Raw genomic sequence first — 26,425 nt, forward strand, 5'->3', positions numbered from 1 at the left:
ACTATATAAGGCAGGGAGGTGCAAAAACAACGCAACACCACCACCTAGTGGCAGATCGGAATTGTTTTTTCCCCCCTGTATTGTAAAATATAAATATTGGCCATGCCTAAATTGAGGATACAATTTTGATTATACTAAATGTTATTGTCAATGAAATGCAGTTATCATTAAGGAGAAGTGCAAATAGCAATGCCAGTCAAAAGGTTGGACACACCGTCTTTTTATTTATTCTTATTATTTTCAACATTGTACATTAATACTAAAGACATCCCAAATACTGTATGAAAGAAGCATTGAAATTATCTAGTAAACAAATAAACAAAAAGTGTTAAGCAACCCAGGAAATGTTTTATATTCAAGATTGTCCATTTAGCTTGGCACACTCTTGGTATTCTCAAAATCAGATTCATGACGTTGTCAACTCGAATTTTTTTCCAACTATCTTGAAGGAGTTCCCAGAGGTGCTAAGTACTTGTTGGCTGCTTTTCCTTCAATCTCAAACCATCACAATAAGGCCAGGTCATCTGATGCAGCACTCCAGCAGCCTTTAACAAATAGCTCCTATATTACCTAGAGGTGTGTAATGCTTACTAATTACTCATTTTCACTAGGATGCCATATATGTTCTATATGACATGTTTTGATAGTTAAATAACTTAATAATAAAATAACATACAAAGATAGACATATCGATTGATTGATAGAATTGCTCTGATGGAAAAAGGACCAGAACCTAATTTTCTTTGGTAAATAAAGAAAAAGAAAATGATGCATAAGAGAACCAAATTTCTAATTTAAAAAACTTTCATCGTGCAATCAGATCTGAATAATCAACAACATTCAGACCCAACCGGATATTATTAAATTGTGCTTTTAAAAAGTTTAAAAAGTTAAAATGTTTGTAGGAGACTCTTATAGATTCACGTCGACGCTTCAGAGCAACGTCATCGAACCTCGTCCATCCGTCATCATCACGCGACTGCTGGCGCACTCACGTGGTCCCACGGCTCACTTGTGTTTACACTATGATTACTATTTTTATTTATTTTTTACCATGTACTTTAAATGACTAAATTATTGATATGTAGTCGTGCACACTCGTTTTCTCCAGTGCTTTCGTGCGGTTTCCTGTGCTGTCTTTACGTCTTCTATTGATCCCGGAACAACATCTGTAAACCTCTGGATGTGTTGAAGGAGCTGACTGTGTGAAATGGCTCTCTTCATGATTAACCGGTATGGCATGATTAATATTGGGTCGTTTTCCATGGTAGGAATCTGACAGAATGATCAGCTGTGGACAGGGTTACTGTGAGGTATTCTGACACCTCATGAGTATGAAACAGAGTGGGTGATTCCACGTGATTTGCTTTAATTTTCCTATGTTATAAAGTACATGTTTGTTTTATATATATTAGAAATTTGTGGCTTTATGGCAAATTTTTAAATGCCTAGTTACTTTTCATCCACCCTGTAGATTCTGCAGATCATATCGCAGTTTATATTTATTTCAGATTGCATTTTGGATATAACCAACATAGTTTCTATTGCTTCAACATTATGTGCATACTGCAGGCTAATTCTGAGTAAATCAGGATCAGAATCAGAATCAGGTTTATTGGCCAAGTGTGTTGACACACACAAGGAATTTGGTTCCAGCTGTTTGTTACTCTCAAAAGTACAGACATAAATAAAAACCTATACATGACAACAGACAAGACAAGACAAAAACAGACTATACAAGACAATACAGACAATGTGAGACAGTATAGACAGTGTGGGTAATAAATAGGGATACAGACCAGTAATGTACATAAAGTGTGGGAGTGCATGGTAGTGCAAATGACAGTATTGTGTGCCAGGTATGATTAGAGAGTTTACTATAAAACTTTGTGCAGTATATAGCAGCAATAGTGTGTGCAACATATACAGATAATGTGATGACTGACAGTTCTGTGCAGTACTCATAGATATGAGCAGGAATATAATTATGGTCAGTTGTTAGTGAGGGTGATTGCTTGGGGAAAGAAACTGTTTCTGTGTCTGGCAGTTTTTGTGAACAAAGTTCTGTAGCGCCTGCCAGAAGGGAGGGGCTGAAAGATGTTGTGTCCAGGGTGTGAAGTGTCATTAATGATTTTTTTCCGCCCGGTTTCTGGTTCTTGTATGGTACAAGTCCTGGAGAGTGGGCAGGGGGGCACCAATGTTTTTTTTCTGCTGTTTTAACGGTTTTCTGCAGTCTGTTTCTGTCCTGTTTTGTTGCTGCTCCAAACCAGATGGTGATTGATGAGCACAGGACAGATTCAATGACTGCAGTATAGAACTGCATCAACAGCTCGTGTGGCAGACATAAAGATATAAAATGCTCATTGTAACACCATCCAATCAGTACCAGAGCTCACACTCTTACCTTGTCATGAACACCCTAAACTGAAAACATATAAATCTTTTATATTGTATACTAGATATAAAGTGTCCTAATGCAAGTCATTGTCTCTTAAAACACTGATCATCGCTTTTGTCAAATGGCTGATTAACAGTTAATTTGCACTGAGCTGGTCTCCACTTACTAGAGGGCAACCGATAGTGGATTTTACAGATAGCTAGGATGGATTGTAACCTATTAATCAACTGATACTGGATAAAAACAACTTAATACTGCATGTAAAATAGTACTGAACCACTACTGAGTCACGATAATGTGATAAAATAAATAAATATGAATATAATAATTATAGTAATCAATATTGAGGAAAATAAAATAAAAATACATCAAATAAACAGCACATGTGGTCAGTGATTCGCCTCTAGAAGCCGCTCTTATACTGTATAACACAACCCGGAAAAACTATCGCCGTGGATTTTTGCATATAGCCGATATTGTTCCAGCAATTAATTATCTGTGCCGATTATTCAGCAAAACGGAGTGACTCGGTTGACCTCTAGTACTAACTGCCTATATATTATATAGCTATTTGCAGTTCTGCTTAGATGTTGACCGGATTTTATTGTACTTTGACAATTACAATGTCAATAAAGTTAAATCTAATAAATAAGTACTGAAACACTTAGAGAGTCACATTCTAGGGGACTTATTCCCATTCAAATTTTCAGTTACTAAATAACATGTTTCCTTATTGTTTATTACCCACCATATTAGCACAATGAGGATGTTTAGTTGTTTCTTTTTGAGTTTTGATAGAGATGGAAGTGTAAAGGTGTCGGTGTAAAGGTTTTATTGAAGGTTTAATTGACGGGATTTGTTGTACAATGTGCTTTCAAATCCTTTCAAATGTCCTCTCTAACACTCCTATATCATTCTGTCGCTCTTCCTTTCTCTATAATAAACATTTTGTAATGTAACAAAATGAGTCAGAAAATGTACAAAAGTGTGAGCCCTTTATAAATAATATTGACAAGCTCCACCTGCTCTTTTGTCATTTTTCAGCTATCTAGGAGAGGAGGAGGATGGACAATCCAACGGCGAGTTGAGGTCCAAAGCTTTGTTAAACAAGCTCCAGGAACGTGCCAAGGCCAGAGAACTGCAGAGTCTTGCATCTAAGAAGGCGTCCGATGTCCAGGATGCACAGGCAAGCGAACAGAGAGGTGTTAGTGTGCGAAAGACTAAAAGAAAAGTTGAGCAGCAAGAAGAAGAGAAACCGAAGAAAAAGAAGAAGAAGAAGGAGGAAAGCATTATAGAGCAGGACGATGTTAATGATACCCCTGCGGAAGACACAGATTTGAGCACAAAAAAGAAAAAGAAGAAAAAGGACAAAAAGGGAAGCGAAACTCAAGAGGAGAAGCAACAAACAGGTAGCTGTGCATGTGCACACATAAATCGTTTAGGAATGTGACTTAATTCCTAGAAACATGTATTTTTAATGTATATGGTCTTTTCAAAGCAATAGACGAGCCAGAAAACCAAAAAGCTGCAGACACTCAGCCCGAGCCACCAAACGCAAGCTCTAGCTTTCAAGTTCTGGGTGGATTTAAGAGTAAAGCAGCTCAAAAGGTGTCTATGCAAACATTATTGTAACACAAAAAAATTTCAATCCTTTTTTTTTTCGTGCAGTCTTTTGAATGAAATCCGTTGACTTTTTATGCCCTCTAGGTCCAGAGGGTGCTGCCTAAGTGGCTGGCTGAGCCGGACATGATCGAAAGAGACATTACGAGCCATTTGATTTCTCTTAGTGACGTGCCAGGAATTTGTCCCTTGCTCTCCAAAAAACTACAGGCTAACGGGATCCAGAACTTTTTCCCAGGTTTGACACAGAGTTATTGTTAATGTTTTTGTATTTCCATGTTTTTTTTTATATATCAGGTTTCACTTTCGTCCTATACAGTACAAGCTGAGGTGATCCCTGCCATCCTGGAGAGTGTGAAATCGGGTCTTCTGATTGGTCAAGGAGGTTACAGGCCCAGAGACATCTGTGTGTCAGCACCTACAGGAAGTGGAAAGACGTTGGCGTTTGTTATACCTGTCGTACAGGTGCGACGATCTGTATTCAATAACAAAACATTTGGTCATCTTGTTTATTGCAGGATGTTTTCTCGATTCTCAGTTTGAATTCATTTATAAATATTTAATAAGCATTTTATTTCAAAGATACAAAGTATACAGTATTTAGCATCTAATTAGAGGTGAATGAGTAATTTGGTGGCTCGATGATGAGGGTCTAGGACAATAGGGTGAACAGTTTGGAGTTCTAAGCCTTCAGCACGACGTAGGCGTCCTCCTACCCGTATAAGCTGACTGGCTTTGTCGAATTCTGGGGCTAAAGTGAGAAATCTACTTGTAGGGTATACGGGGTTTACCAGAGTTTAGTTGCTCGTATTCCTCTGAAAAACTATCTTGTTGAATGTTACGAAAAAGGAGATGCTCTGCTGTCACATAGTCCTTTCGGGATAGTTCTTCCATTTGGGTAGTGATAGAGATATGTAAACATTGTTGATGCTGTATCTGTTGCTGCAGAAAGCGCGTTGGACCTTGTAGGGTCCAGCCTAATCTAGTTCTAATAGCTGCTGGACCTCCAGGGGGCCCTAGGCGTACAGGCTCAACGGGTGTTATAAGGTGAGGATAGTCTGCTCCTATCAAACGGAGGGGTTGTACTTTATCTATGGGCTGTAAAGGAATGTCCTTTAGGTGTTGGTATCTCTGCTGGAGTGTTGCAATGGGATAAGAGTGTTCAGCTAAACCTAAGTGCTCAGAGGTAAAGGCATTCTGGATCCAGTAACTCTGTTGGGGCTGCGATATAGAACGTACTCTAAAGGAAACTGCCGCCCATTGAGTTTCTCAATATCTTGTCGAATAGTTCTTAATGTTAAATCTTCCTTCTGTCCTTGTAACCCTAGTTTCTTAACTGCAGCTGGGAGTAACATAGTCCTTTCGGATTTGTCATCGAGTACTGCATAAGTGTTCAGGGCTCGATTGTTGTGTTGTAATACAACGGGAATCACTTTCAGCAGGACATGCTTGGAACCATCTGGCTTGTCTAGATACAGGGTTTTGTTCGTGGAACTCACTTAACAGGTACTCTCCCTTTGAGGTTGGCTATTAACCTCATGAAGGATTCGAAGGTGTTTCCCACTGCACAGATGACAGGGCTTCTTTAGGGTACAGTCTTTGGCTAGGTGTAATCGTCCACATTTCCAACAACGCTTGTTGTCTTTGATCCATTTGATCATCTGCTCTGTACTGAACGCCTGGAAAGTGGTACACTGGCTTAAATAATGTTCGGTACTTTGGCAGTATGGGCACAGAGGTCTGCTATGTTCAGATCCTCGTACTGGCTCTGACTGATGCAAGGTCGGCACTCGAGTAACTGTTTCTGGGGGTCGGTCAGCTCCATGCAGGCCAGAAGCGAGTTTATGCTTCACCACTGGGCCTGGTTTGGGCCGCACCATTTTACTTCTCTGATCTTTTCTCTGATATAAGTTCTCAGAGTATTGCCACCAGGATTCAAGCTTGAGCCACTCTGCCAGATCTGGTAGAGTGTAAGATTTCTGATGAGGCAGGTGACGTTTGAATGAAGCACGCAAATCCGGAGGTAACTTGGTGAGTAAGCGTGCTGCATGTAAGGCACACCGTAGCTCGACATCTCCCTCTGAGCCTAATGAGTTTAGGAGACCCACAAGAGCTTGAATCCGGAGGGCGAACAGATTAAAACTGGCTAAATCTCCAGGCTCTACATTAGGAGCCTCCATGACTTCTGCTATCTTAGTAAGGGCTAACTGAAAGGGTAGTCCATATGTATTGTTAAGCATATTCATAGTGTCTGTGTATGGCTGAGAGGAATTCAGGAATGAGTCTGCTATTAGGCAAGCCTCTGTAAACTTGAGGTGTCCAAGGAGAATCTGATACTTGAAAAGTTCAGTTGCATCGGGAGGGAGGATGTTGTTGAGGGCAAACTTTAGATGAGTGAACTCTCTAGGGTCTGGACTGGTGAAATCTGGAATTGTTGGATGCGGGCCCCTATAAAACATGCCCGGAGATGCGGCACTCTGAAGCCGCCCCATCGGAGGAGGATATTGTAGATTAGGTAGGTAGGCATTTGTATCTATTTCTGACTTTAAATGACTCTTACTATGTGGCACTTGGGATCTGCGGGGGCTAGGTTGTGGAGTATAAGGCTCTGGCTCCACTGCCTCAAGTGGTGTATAGATAGTTCTGGGCAATGGGAATGGAGTCTCCATAACCCGCTGTGGTTGGGAAACTAGCAGAGCTGTCTGCTGATTTACTGTTAAATTCTGCATATCCTTATAAAGGACCTTAAATTGTCGGAGTTCCTCCAAAATGCCCGCCATATCTTGACGGAGTTGCCTAATCTCCTTCTCCATGTAATGAATCTCTGACTTATGCCTGACGGGTGTGAGGGCAGCCTCGACCTCTTGTAAAGAAGGCTCCTCCTCTTCATCACTTCCGAAAGGCAGTGTGGTGAGCCACGGTATATGTGGTTGTATGTTAACATCCGAATGCGGAGCGCTAGTAGCTCCCGTAATAGCGTCAATGTCTTCAGCATAGGAACTTAAAGGAAGGGAATCACTATAATCGGGGGGTAGCACACTAGATTCATCTCTCATCGTGCTTGGCTGTGTTTCCTCTTCTTGTTTACGAGAACGCTGTGCATAGTATTTCACCTCATAGTCTTTAACGTGGGATGGTGGCTGAGTTCTGCGTCGTAGGCGCTGACACTCGCACTCGCACTGTTGCTCTGACATCCTACTTCTGTGGTAAGCACACTTATCAGGCTCGAAGGACCAAATGTTAGGAGGTTTTTCCTATCTAGTTCGAAGGACCATATAAGGATTCTCACTATCTGGTATGTGCCGATCAGGGGATTGTACTCGCCCCAGCGCGTCAGTAAAAACACGATACAGGATTCAGAACACTCTACTTTACTGGGTACTTCTGCTAGCTGCTTTTCGGTGGGTTGCGTGATGCAGAATGCATGCCGCGGCTCCGTGTTCTGGCCTTTTATACTCTTGGTGGAGGACGGTGTACTGTGATGTCACGGGTAGTTTGTCATTGCTTGGTAAACTGTATATCTGCCTCTAGTGGTGAAGCATGGAAAGTACAACTAAATAGGAATCCTTTCTTACATAATTGGTTAGTTGTTAACAGCTATTTTTTAGGGGTTTTATTATGTCACCTCATAAAATAATAAAATAAATAAAGCTAGTTATATCTCCTCACTGCCGTTTGCTAAACATTAAGAGCTTAACATGGTGTTCAATTTGTGTTTATTATGGAACAGTAGGAAAAATAATCTATACTACATGGACAGAACTATTTGGACACTTTCGCACACACTTGTATGGGATATCTTGGATGTTGTAGATTGTAATTTCTTCTTCGTTAGAAATAGGAGACCAAAACCTGCTCCAGCATAACAAAGCCCCTGTGCACAAAGCCAGCTTCATTAAGATCTGCTTTACATGAGTTGGGAGGGAAAATCTAAACGCTGTTGAACACCTTTAGGATGAATTGAAAGACCAGGCCTCATCACCTCACCTACATCAGTACTTGACTTTACTAACACTCTTGTGTTTAAATCTCCACAAGCACACTCCAAAACCTGTTGAACATCTTCTCAGAAGAGTGGAGGGAATTATTACAGCAAATGGGCACTAAATGTGGAATAGAATGTTTATAAAAGTACTTATAAATCTTATCAGGTGTCTACAAACTTTTGGCTGTACAGTGTATATCAGATTTTCCTATCAAATAACATAAAGGTATTAAAGGGGCGGTTTGTAATATTTTAAAGTGTCTTTCCTGGAGCTGAATTAAACAATTAAACTCAAAAATAGTTTGGGCAAAAGGATTATGTGCAGTATTGTCATCTAATCGCCCTAGCTATCCTTTTTCAGAGCTTTATTTGTATTTTTCTGGTTCAGAATTAGCAAAACAGAACTGCCCAGCACTGTTTTTTTCCCCCCTAAATAGTGTCATGCAAGGGATAGATTATTTCAGCAGAGGTGCTGGTGTTGTCCTGGAACAAACAGAAGGCTTTGATGGGGATTTTAGTGCAATCGCAATTCATTTCTCTGTCAGTAGGTGGCTCTGGATTACAAATTACCGCTCTAAAAAGCTCTGTGTTTATACTCTTTGTAACAAATCATTAGGATTATCATATTATTTTGTGGGGTTTTCCTTTGTTTAGAATGAAGCAGGGGTCAGTTAGCACTGTGCAGGCTGGACCATGTTAACATGCCACCTCGTTCATTTCTCTGTTACAGGCACTGATGACGCGAGTGGTGTGTGAAGTCCGTGCCCTGGTTGTGTTGCCCACCAAAGAGCTTGCACAGCAGGTTCAATTTATCACTTCACTACATGTTTTTTTTCACGACCCCTCTCTTACTCGTTGTGCTCCATCTTCTCCGTTATGATTATGGTTTTCCTCGGCAGGTGTATAAAGTTTTCTGCACTTACGCTGAAGGAACAGGGCTGAAAGTCGTAATTGCTGCCGGGAAGAAACCTTTTGCCGTAGAGCAGGCAACACTTGTAGAAACCAGGTAAATCCAGAAACCAAATTTCTATCTTTCTTTGTGAATTTCAATATGTAAATAATTTTTTTAATAATTTTTCAAGCATTTTGCAAGAGCTTTTGAAAAAAAATATTTCCATCTTTATATGAGTTGATGTATCATACAATGGGCATGGCTGATCATCACTGCTTTAGCTGGGGGCGGAGCTTATTTCAGGGCTGGGGGAATTCTGGAATGAAGAACTGATATTTTAGAAACAGAAAAATTCCATTTTATTCATTCACTGATTTTTCAACTCATTATAATTTAGAGTTGTTTTTCTAAAAGGTCTGTTTCCCTTTTGGTCATTCAATAAAAAAGGGCCGTCATTTTTATATTCTTCTTATACTCCAGAACTAAGCAACGGAAAAACAAGTCATTTTCCCGTTTCTTCGTGAATGCACAGACGTGACTTTGTTAAAAAATATATATTTTTTCATTAAATATTGTAGTAAAATATAAATCCATGTAAAATAGTACATACCTAATAAAAAAAAAAATTAGGTGCATATTAGGGAGCACAACAAATTCTATAGACTGTATAAGGTCCATCTAATTCTGATCTGAAACTTCTTTGACCTATTGATCCTGTATGTCATTAGGGGGGGAAATCAAGCCTTTTTCTGTTTTATTTTCCCTTTGATTTTCTTTTCCATGCATCCACAAAGAAAAGGGGAAAATAATGGTGCTTTTTCCTTTTTCAAATTCTCTCAAACTTTACCGGTAAAGCAAAAGACATAGACATACAGTACGCAAGTTTAAGCTACAGCCACATTTTAACGCTTCTAGCAGGCTTGTGTATTACAATGGAACAATGTTGTCTGTTAATTCAGGGGAGGTGTCTCTCGGAGTTTGGCTGACATCGTCGTGGCAACGCCAGGTCGTCTGGTGGATCACATCAACAAAAATGAAGGCTTTGGCCTGCAGCATCTTCGTTTTCTGGTGAGCATCTTCTCAAGGATGCTATTTAGATATTTAGTTTCATCTCATGAGTGTTTTCTTTTCTTAGATCATAGACGAGGCAGACCGAATGATTGACAGCATGCAGCAAGCGTGGCTCAATCAGGTGACCAAGGCAGTCTATAAAAATGGGCGTGGCTCGGGGGGGTCGCTCTTCAGCAGGGTGCAGCCTGGGCCGATTACATTGGCGAGGTATGAATTCATATATTCAGTTTTTAGCGATAGGGTTATACCATGGGATATTAGTCTTACAGTCGTCTGCATTTGTGCGTCTAAGTCTGTCCACACCGCAGATGCCGCTGCAGAAGCTGCTCTTCTCGGCCACTCTGACGCAAAACCCTGAGAAACTGCAGCAGCTGGGCCTCCACCAGCCTCGTCTCTTCAGCTCCACACACGGTTCTGCGAGCGAAGAGAAATTCAACTTTCCTCAGGGCCTGACTGTGAGCATCAGATAAACATCTGCGCTTCACAAACACATCAACACTCTGATGCTCACCTACCGCTCTGTTTTCCGCAGGAGTACTACGTCTGCTGCACGTTGAGCAAGAAGCCGCTTCTCATTCTGCACTTCCTGCTGCGCCTGAAGTTCAATCCTGTTCTGTGCTTTACAAACTCGAGAGAAGCAGCACACAGGTAGCGAAAGTGATGCTCACTTGTTTAGTTAATAGAATTTTGTCCCTCGAGATACAAAAAAAGGAAGAAAACGTCACCTAAATATATTCATCAATTAGCTTTGAGCTTTTTATGAATTATTTTGTCAAATAGATGCAGGGATTTATTCATTCATGCTTAAAGTAGAACTATAACAAAGGAGAAATCGCTCTCTTTTTTTATTTTGTCAATCTGTCTCCTTTTGTCTCCATCTTTCTGCACCTCCATGTTTCCCCTTCTGTCTTCCTTTTCATCTATCTGCCTCTTTTTGTTTTGTTTTCTTCTTTGTCTGTTCTTCTGTCTCCTTCTCTCCACATCTCCCTGTCTATCTTTCTCTTTCTATATCTGACTTTCTCCCTCTCTTCCTCTCCATCTGTCTCCTTCTCTGTTTCTCATTTTTTCTGTTCACCTTTCTCACGATGCCTCTCTTGTTTTGCCTTTCTCCCTCTCCCTGCCCCTCTATCTGCTTCTCTCCCCCTCTTTTTTTGTCCTTCTTTGTATCTTTGTCTTCTATCTCTCTTTCACGCAGGCTTTTCTTACTGGTGAAGCTGTACGGTGGTGTGGAAGTGGCAGAATTCTCCTCCCGACTGAGTCCCAGCGAGAGACAGAAGACCCTCAAGAATTTTGAACAAGGGAGAATTCAGCTGTATGTTTTCCTCTTAATAAGAAATCCTCCACCCTATTGGCACGTGCGAAGCAACTCATCAGCATCGTCTCTTCCGCAGGTTGATCAGCACCGACGCAGCGGCCAGAGGAATCGACATTAATGGAGTTAAATGCGTCATTAATTACGATGCTCCTCAGTACACCAGGACGTACATCCACAGGTTCGCCTATTGCCTCGTCATCTCGGATATTTGCTTTAAATCCGTTTCAACTGGCAACAAGCAGAGCAGAGGTCTTTTGATTGTGTTTAATTGATGTGGCTGTGTTTCAGGGTGGGAAGAACAGCGAGAGCTGGGAAAGCTGGTGTGGCTTTCACTTTTGTCCTAGGAGTTCAGGTGTTAATTATGCTATATATTCGGTTTGTTGGTTTCTTTTTTGTGTCATAAAAGGTAAGAAAGTAATTACAAAAGGCCTTTGTGTGTGCATGTGTGTGTAGGAGGATAAATTTGTAAAGATGGTCCAGGACTCCGGCAGTCCGAGTTTACAGAAGCAGACCATTAAACCGGAAAGTCTCAGAGGCATGGAGAGCCGCTACGAAGAGGTTTTAAACGAGCTGGGCAGAGTTATAAAGGTAAATGTTTTTTTTATTCATTAATTTATTAATTAATTGATTGATTAATTACTTATTATCAATTCTTTTTTTTTTTTTTTCTTCAAGGAGGAAAATGCCAAGAAGCGTTTCTGAGTAGACGGATGCAAGAGTAAATATTTGTCTCTCTCGTGATGTCCTTGTTCCTGCTTCTTGACTTTTTCAATAAAAAATGATGTGTTGATTTCTTTATTATGTGTATAGTGTCATTATTTTCACTCTGTTCAAATATGTGTCTTACTCTATAATTTTATTTCAGATAAAATAAACACAAAATTCGTTCAATTGTTTAAACTATATCCTGAGATTTATGAAGGAAGTCAAAGCAAGTTTATTCAGATTTAAGGTGACATTTTTGGTGGCCTGAGTTATCAAGGTAAAAAAAAAAATATATTACTGATATTATGCCAGATACAAACTTGGAAATATTGTTATGGCATTGCATCTTATAAAACTTATTAACAGATTATTTACTTATTACTTCTCTATTTGCATTTCTTTTTTTTTTTTACTTCAAGGAGGAAAATGTAGAGAAGCATTTATAATGAGACGGTTGCAAGAGTAAATATTTATCTCTCTCTTTGTGCCCTTTGTTCCTGTACAGAGTTTGTCATTTTTGATAATGTTGATTACGTGTCATTATTTTCACACTGTTCACATTTTTACAATAGTAAAATATTATATTTTATATATATATATATATATATATATATATATATATATATATATATATATATATATATATATATATATATATATACATATACACACACACACACTATATGAAACAACATTTTATAAGACAGTATTCTATACATTTTTCTAACCCTAGACCTATATTCTGAGATTTATAAAGAAAATATATTGCCTAATGCACAAAACCTGATTTTGTGAGCATTAAGAGTCAAGTTGAGCTGAATTGAGACCATGTCTTGCTGCGCATGCGCGCTCTTCGACGCTTCTAACTGATGCTTATTCCGGTATTTTCCGGTGAATCGGTGGTCATTTGATTCAGCTCGTTTAAAAGAGTCGACTCTTTTGGCTCTTACACCGTCCATACGTTGGCGAGATTTTGATTAGTGATTGCCAAACTTAATTATTTAATAAAATATTTTTAAGAAAGGTGTAATAAACTGTACCAAACTTAACATTTAATAGATAAATAATTATACAAAGTAGTAAGCAAACTGCACATGACATTTTACATATTACACATTAAAGTGATTGTGTTTTAATGACAAAATACATTTTCATTTATTTTCATTCACTTGGCTACATAAACATGAAATAATATAATAAAACACAGTCCTCAGGGGCAGCAAGGCCTTCTCTGCTGGCCTAAACTAAATTTCATAGCTTTCTCTTTTTTCTCGGTTGTGCTGCTTTCTGTAGTGTATGCTTTCTATTTAATCTTATTTCAGCTATCACTTGTTGCCAGGGTCAAAGAAACTGCCTTGAGGCCTTCAGAATCAACAGCATGGACAAGACAAATACATGACAATGAAACTGTTGCTTTAATTAACCAATCAGATTCAAGTTGGAGACACCAGGGCCATCTAGCAGGCGTACAGTAACGTCGCCATTTTCATGTCCTTTGGATGGTCAGATAGCACAATAGTCAGAGCTCTCAAACTGCATCTGTATTAAACTGTGCAAACTCAAATATATACCTTTAACTGTTTTCTCATTCCACGATGGCTGGCAGAGGAGAAGAAATTGATTTGTTTGCAGATGTACTTATTTGCAAACAGAATTTTTAAGAAAAGCTGAACATTGTGAGAAACAATTTAAAAGAGTTATTAAGCTTTTTTTATTACCTGTTTATACTTTTGCATTTTCCTTCCTGTGGAATTTTCTAAAAAAACCCACACACAATCTGCCATCATTTCAAATCTCCAAGGAAACTGTAAACTGTGGTCTGAGAAATTCAAAATGTATTCAAAATACACAGAAAACCCAGGTTAATATTGATGATTTTGCTAGAGATGTATGCAGGAAGTGCAGCTGAGTCAGGGATGGGTAGTATTTATGATACATGTATTTCAAATATAAAATTGGATTTTGTCATTTGTATTTGATAGGGTTGAGAAAAATGGCTTCATATTTTTAAATCAAAATACTTTAGTGTATTGTATTTTTGAAGTTTTAAATCACTGTAAAATACTTTGTAAGACGTCTACATGATGACATCATAAAAATGCTGCATCTGATTGGTGCCTACTCAGTAGTTTTCCCAGACTTGTTGAGATTAGAACAGAAAACTGATCCATATGGAAAAAGGTGGTCAAGGTTAGAACAGTGGAGACTGCCAGCTTCCAAATAGGTGTCCAATAATGGATAAATAAATATTTGATTGCTGAATATTGTACCCTATTTGAAGTAGCTGTTTAGTAGGATCATGATTTTGCATACCATTTCATGAATGACTGAAAGACACATGATATATTATATTGGCATCAGTTGTCTTCTTGTGAATGACTTTTGCTTGTCATTGAGTAAGTGTTGCTGATGCGAAGTAGCCCTTCGTTACCAAACACCACACATAAGTGTCGGCTCTCGACTGAAAGATCCGACTCAAAGAGTCGACACATCGTTGCTGCGAGATTGAATAAGACGGGGTTTGGTGACGGATGTAAAGCTTTTTGTTCTGCGTGATCGGAGATAGCTGATCTGTTTACATCGGTAAATAGGTAAGAATATGACTGTATTAGTTCTGTTTTTGTCTGTAAATAAATAAATAAATAAAGATAAGACGGCGCGCGAACGGGGCTGTGTGTTTAGCGAGCTAACTTAGCTTGTTTGCCCTTATGCACTTTATTGCTTCGTTATTGCTTCGTTATTAGCCGTTTTACTTGCTTAATTACCACCAGTTTGATTTGTAACTGCATATTATACGTTATTATTTGCTCACACACATTACTTTGATTGGTGTTTGTCCATTAAAATTCTTTTTTCCCCGTTTTCCGTATTTTAGTTAAGTCCCGCCCTTCGCTTCTTAGGATTGGCTAGAATTTCAATCTCGCCTGCAGAAAGAGGATTTTAATTGGCGCGTTGCGTTTCTGCAGCAAATCAAAGCACAGGGGCGGGGCATAAGGTTGGTTTGTGGACGTGTGGCTTGTAGTCGTTAGTCAACAATCTTTTCAACATTACCTGCTGTATTACATGTACATTTATTCAGGCGATTAAACTTTATTTAACTGCAGCAATATGCAGCAGTTTATGTTGTAGTAAGATTTATTTGGCTCCATTATCTCTTTAAAAGAGATCTGGCTGAGAAATTGACTGATCTATCTATATCCATATCCATGAAGTAAAAAATAAAAAGTCTTTAAAAAGTCACCTTTTAACTCTAAACACATTCAAAACACCACAAAATGTACCAAAGTGCTGAATAATAAACTGATCAAAATACAATGATAGTTACATAAGGCAACAAGGAAAAATACTTAAAACAGTTGAATTTATTGAAAAACTCTAATAAAAAAAAAAGATTTTTTTTTTTCTTGAGTTTATTGAATACACTTATATCCATGTAGATCAGAGGTGCACAAACTTTTTTTCTATAAAGGGTCAAAAATCAAACTCAAACACACGAATGTTGCATTATGCTAAACGTTATATGAAAGTCAAAGTAGTTCCTCTTATGTATGATTTCATAATATGTGTAAATAAATAGAAAAAAGGGCTCTGATTTCTGCGTAACCAAATGCATTTAAATTTTTTAATGTTCCAGTTTAGTCAAATGTGTATATGCATTGAGAAACGATCCAATTTATTGTCCAATAGATTTCCTCTAATGAGAGTCATTACATCCTTATTTTTCCCCAAAAGTTTTTCCCACATTTTTTTTCCTTCTTGTATATGGCATGGTGAACCAAATTAAAGGTAAGGGCATGGGACCCTAGTTTAGGCATCTCTAATGTGGACAGTGAGAGTATTCCTTGTTTTGTTTTTTTTTTTTTTTTTTTTTTTTTGCAACCTGGGTGAATCATGATCTATCACATTGAAGAAACTGGACTGTCCATGCACTTACCTTCCAACACCTTTTTTAAGACTTTGCACATTAAACTGTTGTAAACCATTTGATTTGGCAAGTATTCAATCCGGAAGCTTCCGTCAATAAATCGGACGAGTAAAACAAGCACTTCCAAACAAAACAAAAAAGTATTGAGGTTTTTCTCCCCAGTCTGTTCTGTCAAACAGTTTGCTCACCAGCATGTTTGGCTGCACAGTTTGCACAGTGAAAGCGAGTTATGAATCTTATCCTTATCCCTTAACTCACAGCCTACCTGCTTTATAATAAAATAAATCATTAACAGCCTTGATTTTAAACAATTGTTCCCTAATCCAGTGACTATTTTTTACTATCTTGCATGTCAGGATGTTTTCAATATTTGTATTCCTGGAGAAAGCTGATCACCAGAAGTTTATTGACATCGGCTGTACAGGAAAACAGGCGGATTGTTCAAATCTGGTGGAGATTCTGAAGCTCGTGGCCAGAAAAGTGTACAAAGTAAAAAAAACAAAACAATCATAACGTGTGTGAAATAATCCATCCTCTGACTTCAAGTGGCTTCAAGTGGCTTCACCTGGTGCATTCACACACAATTACATTTAAGAACGGCTTGCACTTGTTTAGGTAAAGTGTATTTGCAGGGTGAGAGACCGAGAGATCTTAGGGATGATTGTGGCATGCTGATAATTTCTAATAATTTAAATAGTGTGGTTTATCAACCAACCTTTAGGTGGAAACTGATTAAGACAGTGAGGTATGTCTGTGTTGGGTACATGGACATGTTGTTTAAATAATATCGGGGGTAATACGGACTATAGTCACAAATCACATTGTGTGTAATCAGCAAAAAGCTTCTGGAAATGTTCTGAATGTGCCGCAGGGTAACGGAGCGTGTGTGTGTTCTGTTGTTGCAAAAACTATATTTAACTATGCTTTGTTTATGTAGATTGATATGACTGAGTTTAAGAGGAAGGGCATTAGTTTGTCCTCTTTATAAGCCATAGAGACACATTCAGACATCTGGGGGAAGTTCATTTTACTACCTCAATGCCAGAACAGTAAAAAGCTTTGATGTATACCTACCTCTTACCCTGAGAGAGGGTGGGACCAGTCAAGGAGTGCTAGATGAATTTCTCTTCAATATAGAATATTTGTTTAATATATATATATTTAATATATAATCCATTTAATATTTCTGTTTAAACCATTAATTGTTAAGAGCAAAATCCCAAAATGTTTTCCATATAGTGAACCACGGGACTGATTTAGAACCTGGTGTTTTAGAAGCGTTCTTCAAATAGATGCCTTTCCATTGTCTCTATTCATTCTGCCCTGAGACAAAAGTCAGTCATTCAATTGTTCTTTTCCTGCCCTTTCAAGTGAAATATTGTCCCATGTCAAGCAGGTGACCGTTGGCGAGAAGGCGTGAAGACATTGAGCAATGTTTAACTTAATGCAAATAAAAGAATGAATGGGTGACGAGCAAAGGAGTCTTTCTTTCCTTTTGCTCGGTTCCCAGCTGCCCAGTCTTGTAAATAGTGGCCGATAAAGAAGCAGCACCGTTGTTTTTCGGCTCAAAACAAAGCAGACCTCATTGGGACACTACACCGATGATGATGACGGGTTAATGACTGTGCTGCTTGACTGCGACTCGAGGCAATTTGTTTTTATTCATTTATTTTGGATGTACAGATTAATAGTCTAGAAAGGAAATGCTTTCAGGGTACGTGATGAAATTAAAGTACATAATGAAAATGTGTATTTTTACTCAAAATCTTAAGGGCCAAAATGATTGGGTTTTTTTTCCCCCCATACAAAAATAACCGACCTTTCCGTCTTGGCTTGAAGAATTGTGATCTAGATTTACATCTTGATTTTAGAGAGATCAGTAGAGAACAACAAAAACAAGCCAAACAGCTCTGACCAGGTTTAAAAAAATAAATGATATATACACATATATATACACACACACACACACACACACACACAAAAAAAATATATAAATGCAAATGATTGAAGCGCCACCCAGCTGACGGACACGCGAGTGCTTGTGACAGCGGTGTCGAAATTTCATAACAGCTGTGGCACATGTAACACGGTTTTTCTTGATCTGCATCTTGTGTCTGCTTGCAGTGGCGCGCTAACCGCTGGAGTGTTCCACCAGAGGGATGATGGGATCGCTTGTGAACGTCCGGAGAGGAGGTCGCGCCCCACCTTTGTTTCTGGTGGCCCTCATCGCCTGCATCCTTCTGTTGGGCTTCAACTACTGGGTATCCAGTTCGAAAAATGTGGAGCTGCAGGTTTGTCTTGTCTTAGATCTGATGTTGGAACATCAAAGTTTCGAGCTAAGAATCTGCACATTCTTTCCATTATTAGTATATTGGAACTATAAGCAAGCAGCTCTAGTTTGCTTTAAAGATATATTCCTTTTTTATTATAAAGATTTATTTTCTTTACCTAGGATGTGTGCGGGTGTAATGTAATAAGCTATTCGGTTTAGAAACCTGGCAGGTGTGTATGCAGTGATAGACATTTTTATACACATACAAATACACAGGCTGTGTAATTGAACTGTCTGCCCAAAGATCTAGCTAAGAATTAGCGCATTATAAATTACCTGAGCTTTATACATTAATAAGTTCATTCATGTCATTTTACCGGTTGTCTATAGAGTTAAAGTGCTTCCACGTGCAAGCTGACTGTAAAGTTGTCTAATTTCATTGTTTCCCTCTCGTTCTCACAAAGCAAACAGCTTTTGTTAACTGTAAACGTGCAAACCTTTGACGTAATGAGATTGTATATGTTGAGGATACCTTGTCTCTGTAGAGATAGATAGATAGATAGATAGATAGATAGATAGATAGATAGATAGATAGATAGATAGATAGATAGACAGAGATCGATTACATTATTGTTGGTCTTTGGTACATGTTTGTGCTTCTTGAACTTTTTTGGAAAGCAACGACGATAAATAGGACCATATTTGGCACTGTTCCAATACGGGAGGGACGATAGAATTGATTGAAGGACACCGGCAAAAAAATGATGGATCAGATATTGGGAAAAATAAAGACTAAATGAATTTGATCCGCACTGTAACATATGGAAAATTATTTATTTGTGAATTTATGGAAAAAGAATGGCCTGTTTTTTGTTTTTATAGTATATAGAATAATAAATCAGATGGGTATCTATATTAGTCAATACTCAGGGTTTTAGTGTTAGTATTGGAGACCCAATGAGATGAGATGTTGACCAGAATAAACCTTTTTTTTCTTTTCTTTTCTTAAAATGTAGCTTCTGACTACACTTTGGCGCTCAGACTCCCACTCTTACAGATTTCCTGAGCAGAAAAGCGCCATCATGTGATTGGCGAATTTGAATTTCCGGCCATGGCCTGAACTAGAGAGCGTATTTGCAAACGCTGACTCTCCCCTTTCAATCACTGTGACACGATCCAGTCACAGGAATCTGTGAGACCATGAAGCAGTTATATAAAATATCATTAAGATGCCGTCATGCGTCTCGGAACAAGCTACTGATGCATGCGACAGGAGAACTGGTCGAATGGTAGCAATTGTTAATGAAATTTGACAGGGGATGCATCCAAGAGCATGTTGTAGAAAATACACTGTTCTGTCTATTGGTTTTGATGACAGTTTATCTTGAGGATGTGTAGCCTTAAATTCAGGGTTACACAACCTTAAAAACTTTACACAAATAAAACGACAAGAATTTATGTACTTGCTGTTTATGAGCACCAGAGATTATGAGAATGCCGCAGCGGACATCTGCCTTTCAGTGATTGAATCGTAATTTCATGTCGTTTAAGTTTTTGGATTCGTTTTTCGCTCTAACTAGGAAACAAGTTCTCATTTTTTATCGTGTGTGTGTGTGTGTGTGTATATATATATATATATGTGTGTGTGTGTGTGTGTGTGTGTGTGTGTGTGTGTGTGTGTGTGTGTGTGTGTGTGTGTGTGTGTGTGTGTGCGTGCGTGCGTGCGTGCATGTTTAGACTAAGCTGCTGGAGCTGGAGGAAGCTTTGAGACGAACATCGGCCGAGAAGGCAGAGGAGCAGGTGGGCCGGAGCGAAGTGGAGGAACAATTACGCAGACAAGGGGAAAAGCTGGCTCTTATGGAAGCAGCTCACCAGAGACGGCAGCAGAGTGCACAAAGCTTGTGTAAGCAAGAAAAGGTACATCAGGTTCTTGTTTCTGTAGTTGCATTATTTTTTTTTTTCTTTTGACTTATTTGAGATTTCTGGGTTTGTGGTTCCCATGAAGAACCCGGATATAAAATAACCGGTTGACCATCGGCACATAATCCGTGGCTTCATCCAACTTTCTGGCTTCGCTCAGAGAAGTTTATATGGATCTTTGTTTTGTTTTTTTCCAGAAGCAACAAAAGACTGGTAGTAAATAGGAGTTTAACAAATGTTCTCTTCTTACAGTGTTATGCTGTACACAAAATCTCCGGGTTCTCTTTGCAGAGCAGCCCCGTGCCTGCCATGCTTATGCCACGCCCACACCACGCCCCTCGCATCATGTCCTACTAGATGGTTTATCTCTGATCTCTAGTTTGATCATATTATTTATCATCAGTGTAAAAATAACTCCAAGAAAAGACCGCCAATGAAATTCAGTTTTACTACCAGCCTAGAATGTTAGATTGAATGTAAGATTGTGCATGTTAGAGCATTGATCATATTTGGTATTTATAATATTTATATTAATATATTTTAATTACTGCACTTTGTGGGAGCTCTTTTCTCCTTTTCTGAACCTTTAATATGAAATCGTAAAAGGGACGAAGGGATTGTAATTCACATTTTCTTTCTCGATTGTGTGAAGAAAAAAACCCTGAATTAACACAACGAACAAGGACATTGGCCTCCATTCAATCATTTTGACCATTAAATTGAGAACATGTAAAAAATTATATTACTATGCATAACATGCTTAGCCTATTCATATGTCCTCTATTCTGTATCAAGTAGATTCAGGTATAATAGATGGCAAGTTCCTATTTGTTTACATCCAGTTGAATTTCACGATTTAATGACATAATCAGAAACATGGCATTTAATAAATAAAAAAGTTAGTGATGGTAATGAATGTCTACAGCTGTTATAATAGTGTAAGAGTAATAGGAATTATAAAACAGGTAGTCCCTGATTTACGATGGTGGATTTTAGCAATACCGATAGCTAGGTTGGATCGTACTTGCCAATAACAGATTAATCAACCGATAAAAAACAACACTCTATGTATAATAGTAAATCATAAATAAAATATAGCGCTCTCTGTGCAGCACGTAACAGCACGTGGCATCAGTGATTTGCCTCTAGAGGCCGCTCTTGTAACGATGGCCGACCAGATGCCGGAAAAACTATCGGTATGGATTTTTGCCGATAGTTGCAGCAATCAATTATGGGCAACGATTAATTGGCAAAAACGATTAAAACGATCTACATCACACCACCCTCGTTGTGTCGTTTTCACATAATCCTATAGAAGTACAGCCTGTCATTTATTTCATTCCTTTTTTTTTTTTTTTTGCCTCGTTGTAGGAGAGTCTACTCCTCAACATCTCTTCCACTGCTAAAACGGTTCAGGATATGAAAAGTAAGTGTGAGCCGTCCTCACTGTGCCTTTCCCTTCTCCCAGTCCTACATCACGAATTTCCCTTTCGCTTTATAAAAAACTGTTGCACTCCTGTCCCTCTATAGACCAGATGATGAGTTTGCGTGAGGACGTCAGCAAGGTGCAGAAGGAGCTGCAGTCGTGCCAGAACAACATGAACACGCTGAATAAGAAACTCACCTATGACATGTGAGTGCGCCTCGGTGCCCGGTAGTTTCAAATGTATCCTTTTAATGCATATCATAATCATCACCGCTGTGGGTGTGTGGGTATGTGCAGGACTCAGTGTAACACGCAGATATTAGCCCAGAAGGAAGAGTGTGACGAAAAGGTTGCGGCAGCCAAACTGGAGGTGCAGAAGAAGTACGAGAAGAGAAGTTTAGCCGCCGGTGTTGTTCAGGTAAACCAAGAAAAAAAGAATAAATTTCTTTATCGAATATATGTTTTTCACATTTCCATCCGAGCTACTGCAGGCTGTAAGACGGCTTTTGTTGTTTTTTGGAAAATGTCTCACGTTTAATTTTTTTTTTTAAATAATACATTTCACTGACCCCCTCTAAACATATTCAAACTATACAATAATTATTGAAATGTATATGCGATAATACAGTATCTTTACCTATTTATTGGATCTGAAAAGCTCTATATACAGTATGTCTAAAAAGATATTATAGTCAGGCTTCCTTGCCTTGAGTGCCTATTATAAAAACTCCAAATAAAAATTCAGACGTCTCCCTGGCTGCACCTCATGAACCCCACTGCTTGAACTATCGAAGAATAAGGGTTTTCATTCCTTTCATTGGATATTATTACACACACACACACACACACACATACACACACAAATCTGTGACTCTCTGCTGCGTGTCTTGTCTCAAGCCTGTTGCAGATCACACTCAGAAATCGGTCATCTCTAAACCCGAGGCGGAAAAGCTCATCAGAAAAGACTTGGTGAAAAGCCCTGGAGGACCTCTGAAGATCGACCCAGCTCCAGGAAACAAGAACAAAACCAAAGAGCAACTTGAAACCAACGAGATCCCAGAAGGTAAAAAAGGTGTGCAGTTCAAAATTCAGCACAAGTACTTGACAAATACTATTTTGTCTTTGCGTTTTTCATGTTTTATCTGCTTTCCAAATGATCATATTCGTAATATTCTTAAAATACTTAAAAAACTTCGTGTTCATATTTTATATTATTTCATAAAAAGTGCAATATTTTGAGTTCAGGTATAAGCAGTCGTGGACAAAGTACACACACAATGTACTTCAGTGAAAGTAGAATATTTTATTCCAGTAAAAGTGCTTCATTTAAATGTAAAATATTTGCCTTTCAGGTGTACTTAAGTATCCAAAGTAGTAGTAGTAGTAGTAGTTCCCATTATCATTTTTGTCACAAGACACTTATCAACTCAGTTTTTGTGAAAAGACTGTTGTTCTTAGCACAACAATTTATTAATAGAATGATATTAATGAGTCGAACACTGATATCTATTGAAATTATCATCCCAAAACCTTCTTTTCAACTACTTAAAAATAATAATAATAGTAATAAAATCACACAAATGAGGCCACGGGTGTTGTGGCAAGTCAGAGTCAGGAGTTATTTATTTCTCTCACTATGTTCTGCTTGCTGTTGAACTGATGCTGAATTGTATGTTGGTGGTGAGTAGAAACCACCAAGCAGCATTTAAAACGGTTTAAAACTGAGCAATTTCACAAAATGTAGTTGAGTAAAAAGTAAGAAATTTGACATTGATATGTAGTGAAGTTAAAGTCTCCCTAAACAGAAATACTTTGGTAAAGTACAGATACGAGAAAAAGCTACTTTACTTTACTGTCCACCACTGGGTATAAGTACATATGCTGTAACGTCTCCCTTTCTGTCCCCCTTAAGTCATTGTCAACCCGAGCGATTCAGAGAAGCTGCCCGAATTGCCACCTTCCCCACAACTGTTCAACCAGAACAGCACCATGAACAATGCCCTGGAAGGAGTGATGGACATTAAAGGAGAAGACCTGAAGGATGCAGGTAGGAACAACATACTTGGGTATTCCTTTATTGTTTCAGCTCGGACACTCATGCTTTTGTTTTTGTTTTTTTTTGTGTGTAGACACTCTTCTTGACGTGGCAGCAGTTACTAAAGTGAAGGAGGAAGACGCCATAGAATACGACAACGAAGGCGAGATTGAGAAACGACTGTCGAAACTAAAAGGTTCAAATTTCCGTCGTTTTATTCTACACGTTCCTGATATTTTTTCAATGTCATAGGTACAACAATGGTAAAGAAATATGTACTATTAGCTGCTACAGGTTAATTGAACTTTATTTCGTGTTCCTGACTGAGTTTCATGGCTGAAATAGCAGGAAGTAAATGGGAGAATTAAGAGCTGGGTGTAGTTGTTTGCACAACTATAAAAAAAATGTATTGCAGGAAAAAGCAAACAGATGCCAGGCTAAGGTGTGGCAAATGCCACTTTGGGTGAATCCCACAAACAAACATGCACTTGATAGACAAGAGCCGGACTGAAACCACAAAGCATGTAGACATTCAAGCTCAAGTTCTTCTGGTCGTCTTAGGCTGCAGTCACGCCGCACTTTCAGCATGCGGAATTTCTTTGCCGTCATGTGCCGGCAGCCTGATGTACCAGTCTGATTGTGTACGCAGCGACTCCACAAACCAGGCAGCTTTTTAGGAATTGTTGATTTTTATATATATATTTTTTAAGGCACTGTTGAAACCGTCCATGAGACAAATGCGCAGGTCAGACTTCACCACACTTGAGCTTCATGAGCGTGAGCTTGCATTTTCGCTCTCCACCGTTCATATGCGTTGAATGGAATCAGTGGAACGGAAACCAGTAATGTGATTTTAAAGCTTTATTTTTATTTTTTTTTAATACTATGTAATTCTTATCAGAGAAAAGAAACTCCTGGCTGTGCCAGTTTGGTCAGAGATAAGATTAAATAGTTATATAAGGCCTAGGAGGGGCAGATAATGTTCCTCTTATAAACATATAACTCCTCCTCCTCCTATAACCCAAAAAACCCTCCCCCTTTAACCATAACTCCTCCCCCTTGTAACAGCTCCTCCAACAACCCATAACTCCTCCTATAACCATATGACTCCTCCTTCTGTAACCCAATAACCCTGCCCCCTTTATAACTCCTCCCCCTACAACCCATAACTTCTCCTCATATAACACTATTACTCCTCCTCCTACAACCCATAACTCCACCCACAACCCAATAACTCCTCCACCTACTGTAATCCTATCTCCTCCTTTAACTCAGCCCCCTCTGATAACCCAATAACACCTAACTCCTTTTCCCAAAACCCCTCCCCCTCTACCTATAACCCTTCAGTCAGCACACTGAGTTGTCTCCCATGGATTTTGATGGACTCCGCCCAGCTAGATCAGGAGGCGGAGCTACATCAGGTCCAAATCCATGCTTTGGATTTTCAGTCCTGCATTTAGGATTATTTTTTGTCTTTTTTTTTTTTTTTTTTTTTGCATGTTTATGGTAATATTTTATCTTGATCATGTCCATGTGATCGGCTGCTGTTTGCAGATGATAAAGGAGCCGCGCAGGAGTTCGAGGACGAGCTGGCCGACTACAACGGCGACGACGAGAACGAACCAGAGTTTGAAGCGGACAAACAAGCGGAGCTCGCAGAGGTCTAGCGCATCTGCAAACACACACCCACACTTGTGCCTGGGAAAAGGAATTTACCCTCCATTCAGCTCCTGCTGGGCTCAACCATTGTAACCCCCGGACCGGCCAAACGAATCCGGTTTAACAGCAAGGAGGCACAGAATTTAAGTTACTGTCCAGTTTCGCTGGTGTTTCTCCTCACGTACGCCGGGTCTCTTACACGTTGCACGTGATGAACATTTTTTTTCGACATATCAACCAGTACAATCCAGCACTGAACCATGTTTATAAAGCTAAAATCTTTTTTTTTTTTGTGTTGATGTTCTATTCTTTACACTGAAAGCAAACTTGTGGAAGTTTCACTCAAATCTCTGTGTCTTAAACTGCTCCCGTTGTCCGAGGAAACCTTTTGCACCTGCACCCTGCTTTAAATGCTGGAAGAGGCAAAGTAGCGCTGGAATGTGGAAAATGTAGGTCCTGGAGATCTTTGGAGTACAGCGTGTATAGTGTAATCAAAAATCCTGTGCATTGTGTGAGGTTTGAGATCCAGCCCCAGAGCTTTCTGCATTGCTAAACCTGGACATGCTAAACTATTTTTCCATAACCGTATACCCCAAAAGAAATTTTATAGGTTTAATTTAAACCAGACATTTATATATTTTCAGTCCATTAAAACGACATTAATGATATAGCAGCTATACAGCACTCAACCTTCTCTCCCTCCCTAAGTGAATAAGGCAGCCGACACTGGAGACTCCTTCCATAAAAGTTTATCATCTAAAACTGTAAATATGCTCTTGATCATATTCGTTTTTTTTGTATAGATTTTAGAATCGTTTTACATTAATTTACTTCCCACTTTATCCACAACAAGCTGCTTTTTGAAACTCTGAAAAGGTTTGATTGTTGAAACTCCCACAAGCTGAGCGCAGCTTTTTCCACAAATCCTGCTAATCTGAATGTATGACAATTGATCCAAGGATGGCCTTTAACTTTTTCCCACTCTGCTGAAATCTGTCACTTCGTGTGCTTGTTGGGAATTTTGTAGGGGTCAGGGGGAAAAAAAAAAAAACTAGACTGTAGATTCAGACTTTGTATTGGCAGAGAAAAGGAGGTGGGGTGGATAAATAAGATTATGTTCTGATTAATAATTTGAATTAAATCTAATACCAAAAAGCTGCCTTGAGAGTTTTTCTTTTAACAAAAACGGGGGGTTTTGAAGG

General features: G+C 38.9%; 3 protein-coding genes across 6 annotated transcripts; 2 read left to right on the forward strand and 1 right to left on the reverse strand.

The window, feature by feature from the left end:
* Positions 1 to 941: 941 nt before the first annotated feature.
* Positions 942 to 12,079, forward strand: ddx51 (DEAD (Asp-Glu-Ala-Asp) box polypeptide 51). The gene is made up of 16 exons (XM_046872355.1): positions 942 to 1,233; positions 3,443 to 3,807; positions 3,897 to 4,006; positions 4,106 to 4,256; positions 4,338 to 4,483; positions 8,734 to 8,805; positions 8,903 to 9,009; positions 9,855 to 9,963; positions 10,031 to 10,173; positions 10,259 to 10,421; positions 10,499 to 10,614; positions 11,162 to 11,278; positions 11,358 to 11,459; positions 11,570 to 11,633; positions 11,735 to 11,869; positions 11,957 to 12,079. The coding sequence occupies exons 1-16, from the start codon at positions 1,211 to 1,213 to the stop codon at positions 11,981 to 11,983; spliced, it is 1,950 nt and encodes a 649-aa protein (XP_046728311.1). The 5' UTR covers positions 942 to 1,210; the 3' UTR covers positions 11,984 to 12,079.
* LOC124400481 lies at positions 4,363 to 7,913 on the reverse strand. Of its 2 annotated transcripts, none has more exons than XR_006928390.1 (2): positions 7,132 to 7,913; positions 4,363 to 4,436 (listed from the first exon to the last, which is right to left on the reverse strand). XR_006928390.1 is itself a non-coding variant. In XM_046872356.1 (2 exons), exon 1 carries the CDS (start codon positions 7,072 to 7,074, stop codon positions 5,518 to 5,520), a length of 1,557 nt encoding a protein of 518 aa, XP_046728312.1. In that variant the 5' UTR covers positions 7,075 to 7,125; the 3' UTR covers positions 4,363 to 4,436. The 2 variants fall into 2 exon arrangements, 1 of the variants encoding a protein (XP_046728312.1); XM_046872356.1 differs by lacking the exon at positions 7,132 to 7,913 and adding an exon at positions 5,518 to 7,125.
* A 2,349-nt stretch (positions 12,080 to 14,428) lies between the features above and the next one.
* Positions 14,429 to 26,378, forward strand: golm1 (golgi membrane protein 1). 3 transcript variants are annotated; one of them, XM_046872409.1, is made up of 10 exons: positions 14,429 to 14,577; positions 18,036 to 18,202; positions 19,921 to 20,100; positions 21,475 to 21,529; positions 21,634 to 21,736; positions 21,827 to 21,947; positions 22,427 to 22,601; positions 23,442 to 23,576; positions 23,659 to 23,760; positions 25,119 to 26,378. In XM_046872409.1, exons 2-10 carry the CDS (start codon positions 18,071 to 18,073, stop codon positions 25,229 to 25,231), a joined length of 1,116 nt encoding a protein of 371 aa, XP_046728365.1. In that variant the 5' UTR covers positions 14,429 to 14,577; positions 18,036 to 18,070; the 3' UTR covers positions 25,232 to 26,378. The 3 variants fall into 3 exon arrangements, with proteins under 3 accessions (XP_046728365.1, XP_046728367.1, XP_046728366.1); XM_046872411.1 differs by having other exon boundaries at positions 14,430 to 14,577; positions 22,427 to 22,592; XM_046872410.1 differs by lacking the exon at positions 14,429 to 14,577 and adding an exon at positions 17,539 to 17,558.
* The last annotated feature ends 47 nt before the right edge of the window (positions 26,379 to 26,425 follow it).

The sequence above is a fragment of the Silurus meridionalis genome, chromosome 17 (assembly GCF_014805685.1).
Source record: "Silurus meridionalis isolate SWU-2019-XX chromosome 17, ASM1480568v1, whole genome shotgun sequence".
Lineage (NCBI taxonomy): Eukaryota > Metazoa > Chordata > Actinopteri > Siluriformes > Siluridae > Silurus > Silurus meridionalis.

What these genes read in the sequence shown, in the direction of transcription:
- ddx51 (XM_046872355.1), top strand. Translation starts at nt 1,211, where the DNA reads ATGGCTCTCTTCATGATTAACCG. An exon ending in TGCAGCATCTTCGTTTTCTG is followed by an intron (nt 9,964 to 10,030) that starts GTGAGCATCTTC and finishes TTCTTTTCTTAG; the next exon opens with ATCATAGACGAGGCAGACCG. An exon ending in GAACAAGGGAGAATTCAGCT is followed by an intron (nt 11,279 to 11,357) that starts GTATGTTTTCCT and finishes TCTCTTCCGCAG; the next exon opens with GTTGATCAGCACCGACGCAG.
- LOC124400481 (XM_046872356.1), bottom strand. Translation starts at nt 7,074, where the DNA reads ATGAGAGATGAATCTAGTGTGCTACCCCCCGATTATAGTGATTCCCTT.
- golm1 (XM_046872409.1), top strand. Translation starts at nt 18,071, where the DNA reads ATGATGGGATCGCTTGTGAACGTCCGGAGAGGAGGTCGCGCCCCACCT. An exon ending in CGAAAAATGTGGAGCTGCAG is followed by an intron (nt 18,203 to 19,920) that starts GTTTGTCTTGTC and finishes GTGCATGTTTAG; the next exon opens with ACTAAGCTGCTGGAGCTGGA. An exon ending in AGAAGACCTGAAGGATGCAG is followed by an intron (nt 23,577 to 23,658) that starts GTAGGAACAACA and finishes TTTTGTGTGTAG; the next exon opens with ACACTCTTCTTGACGTGGCA.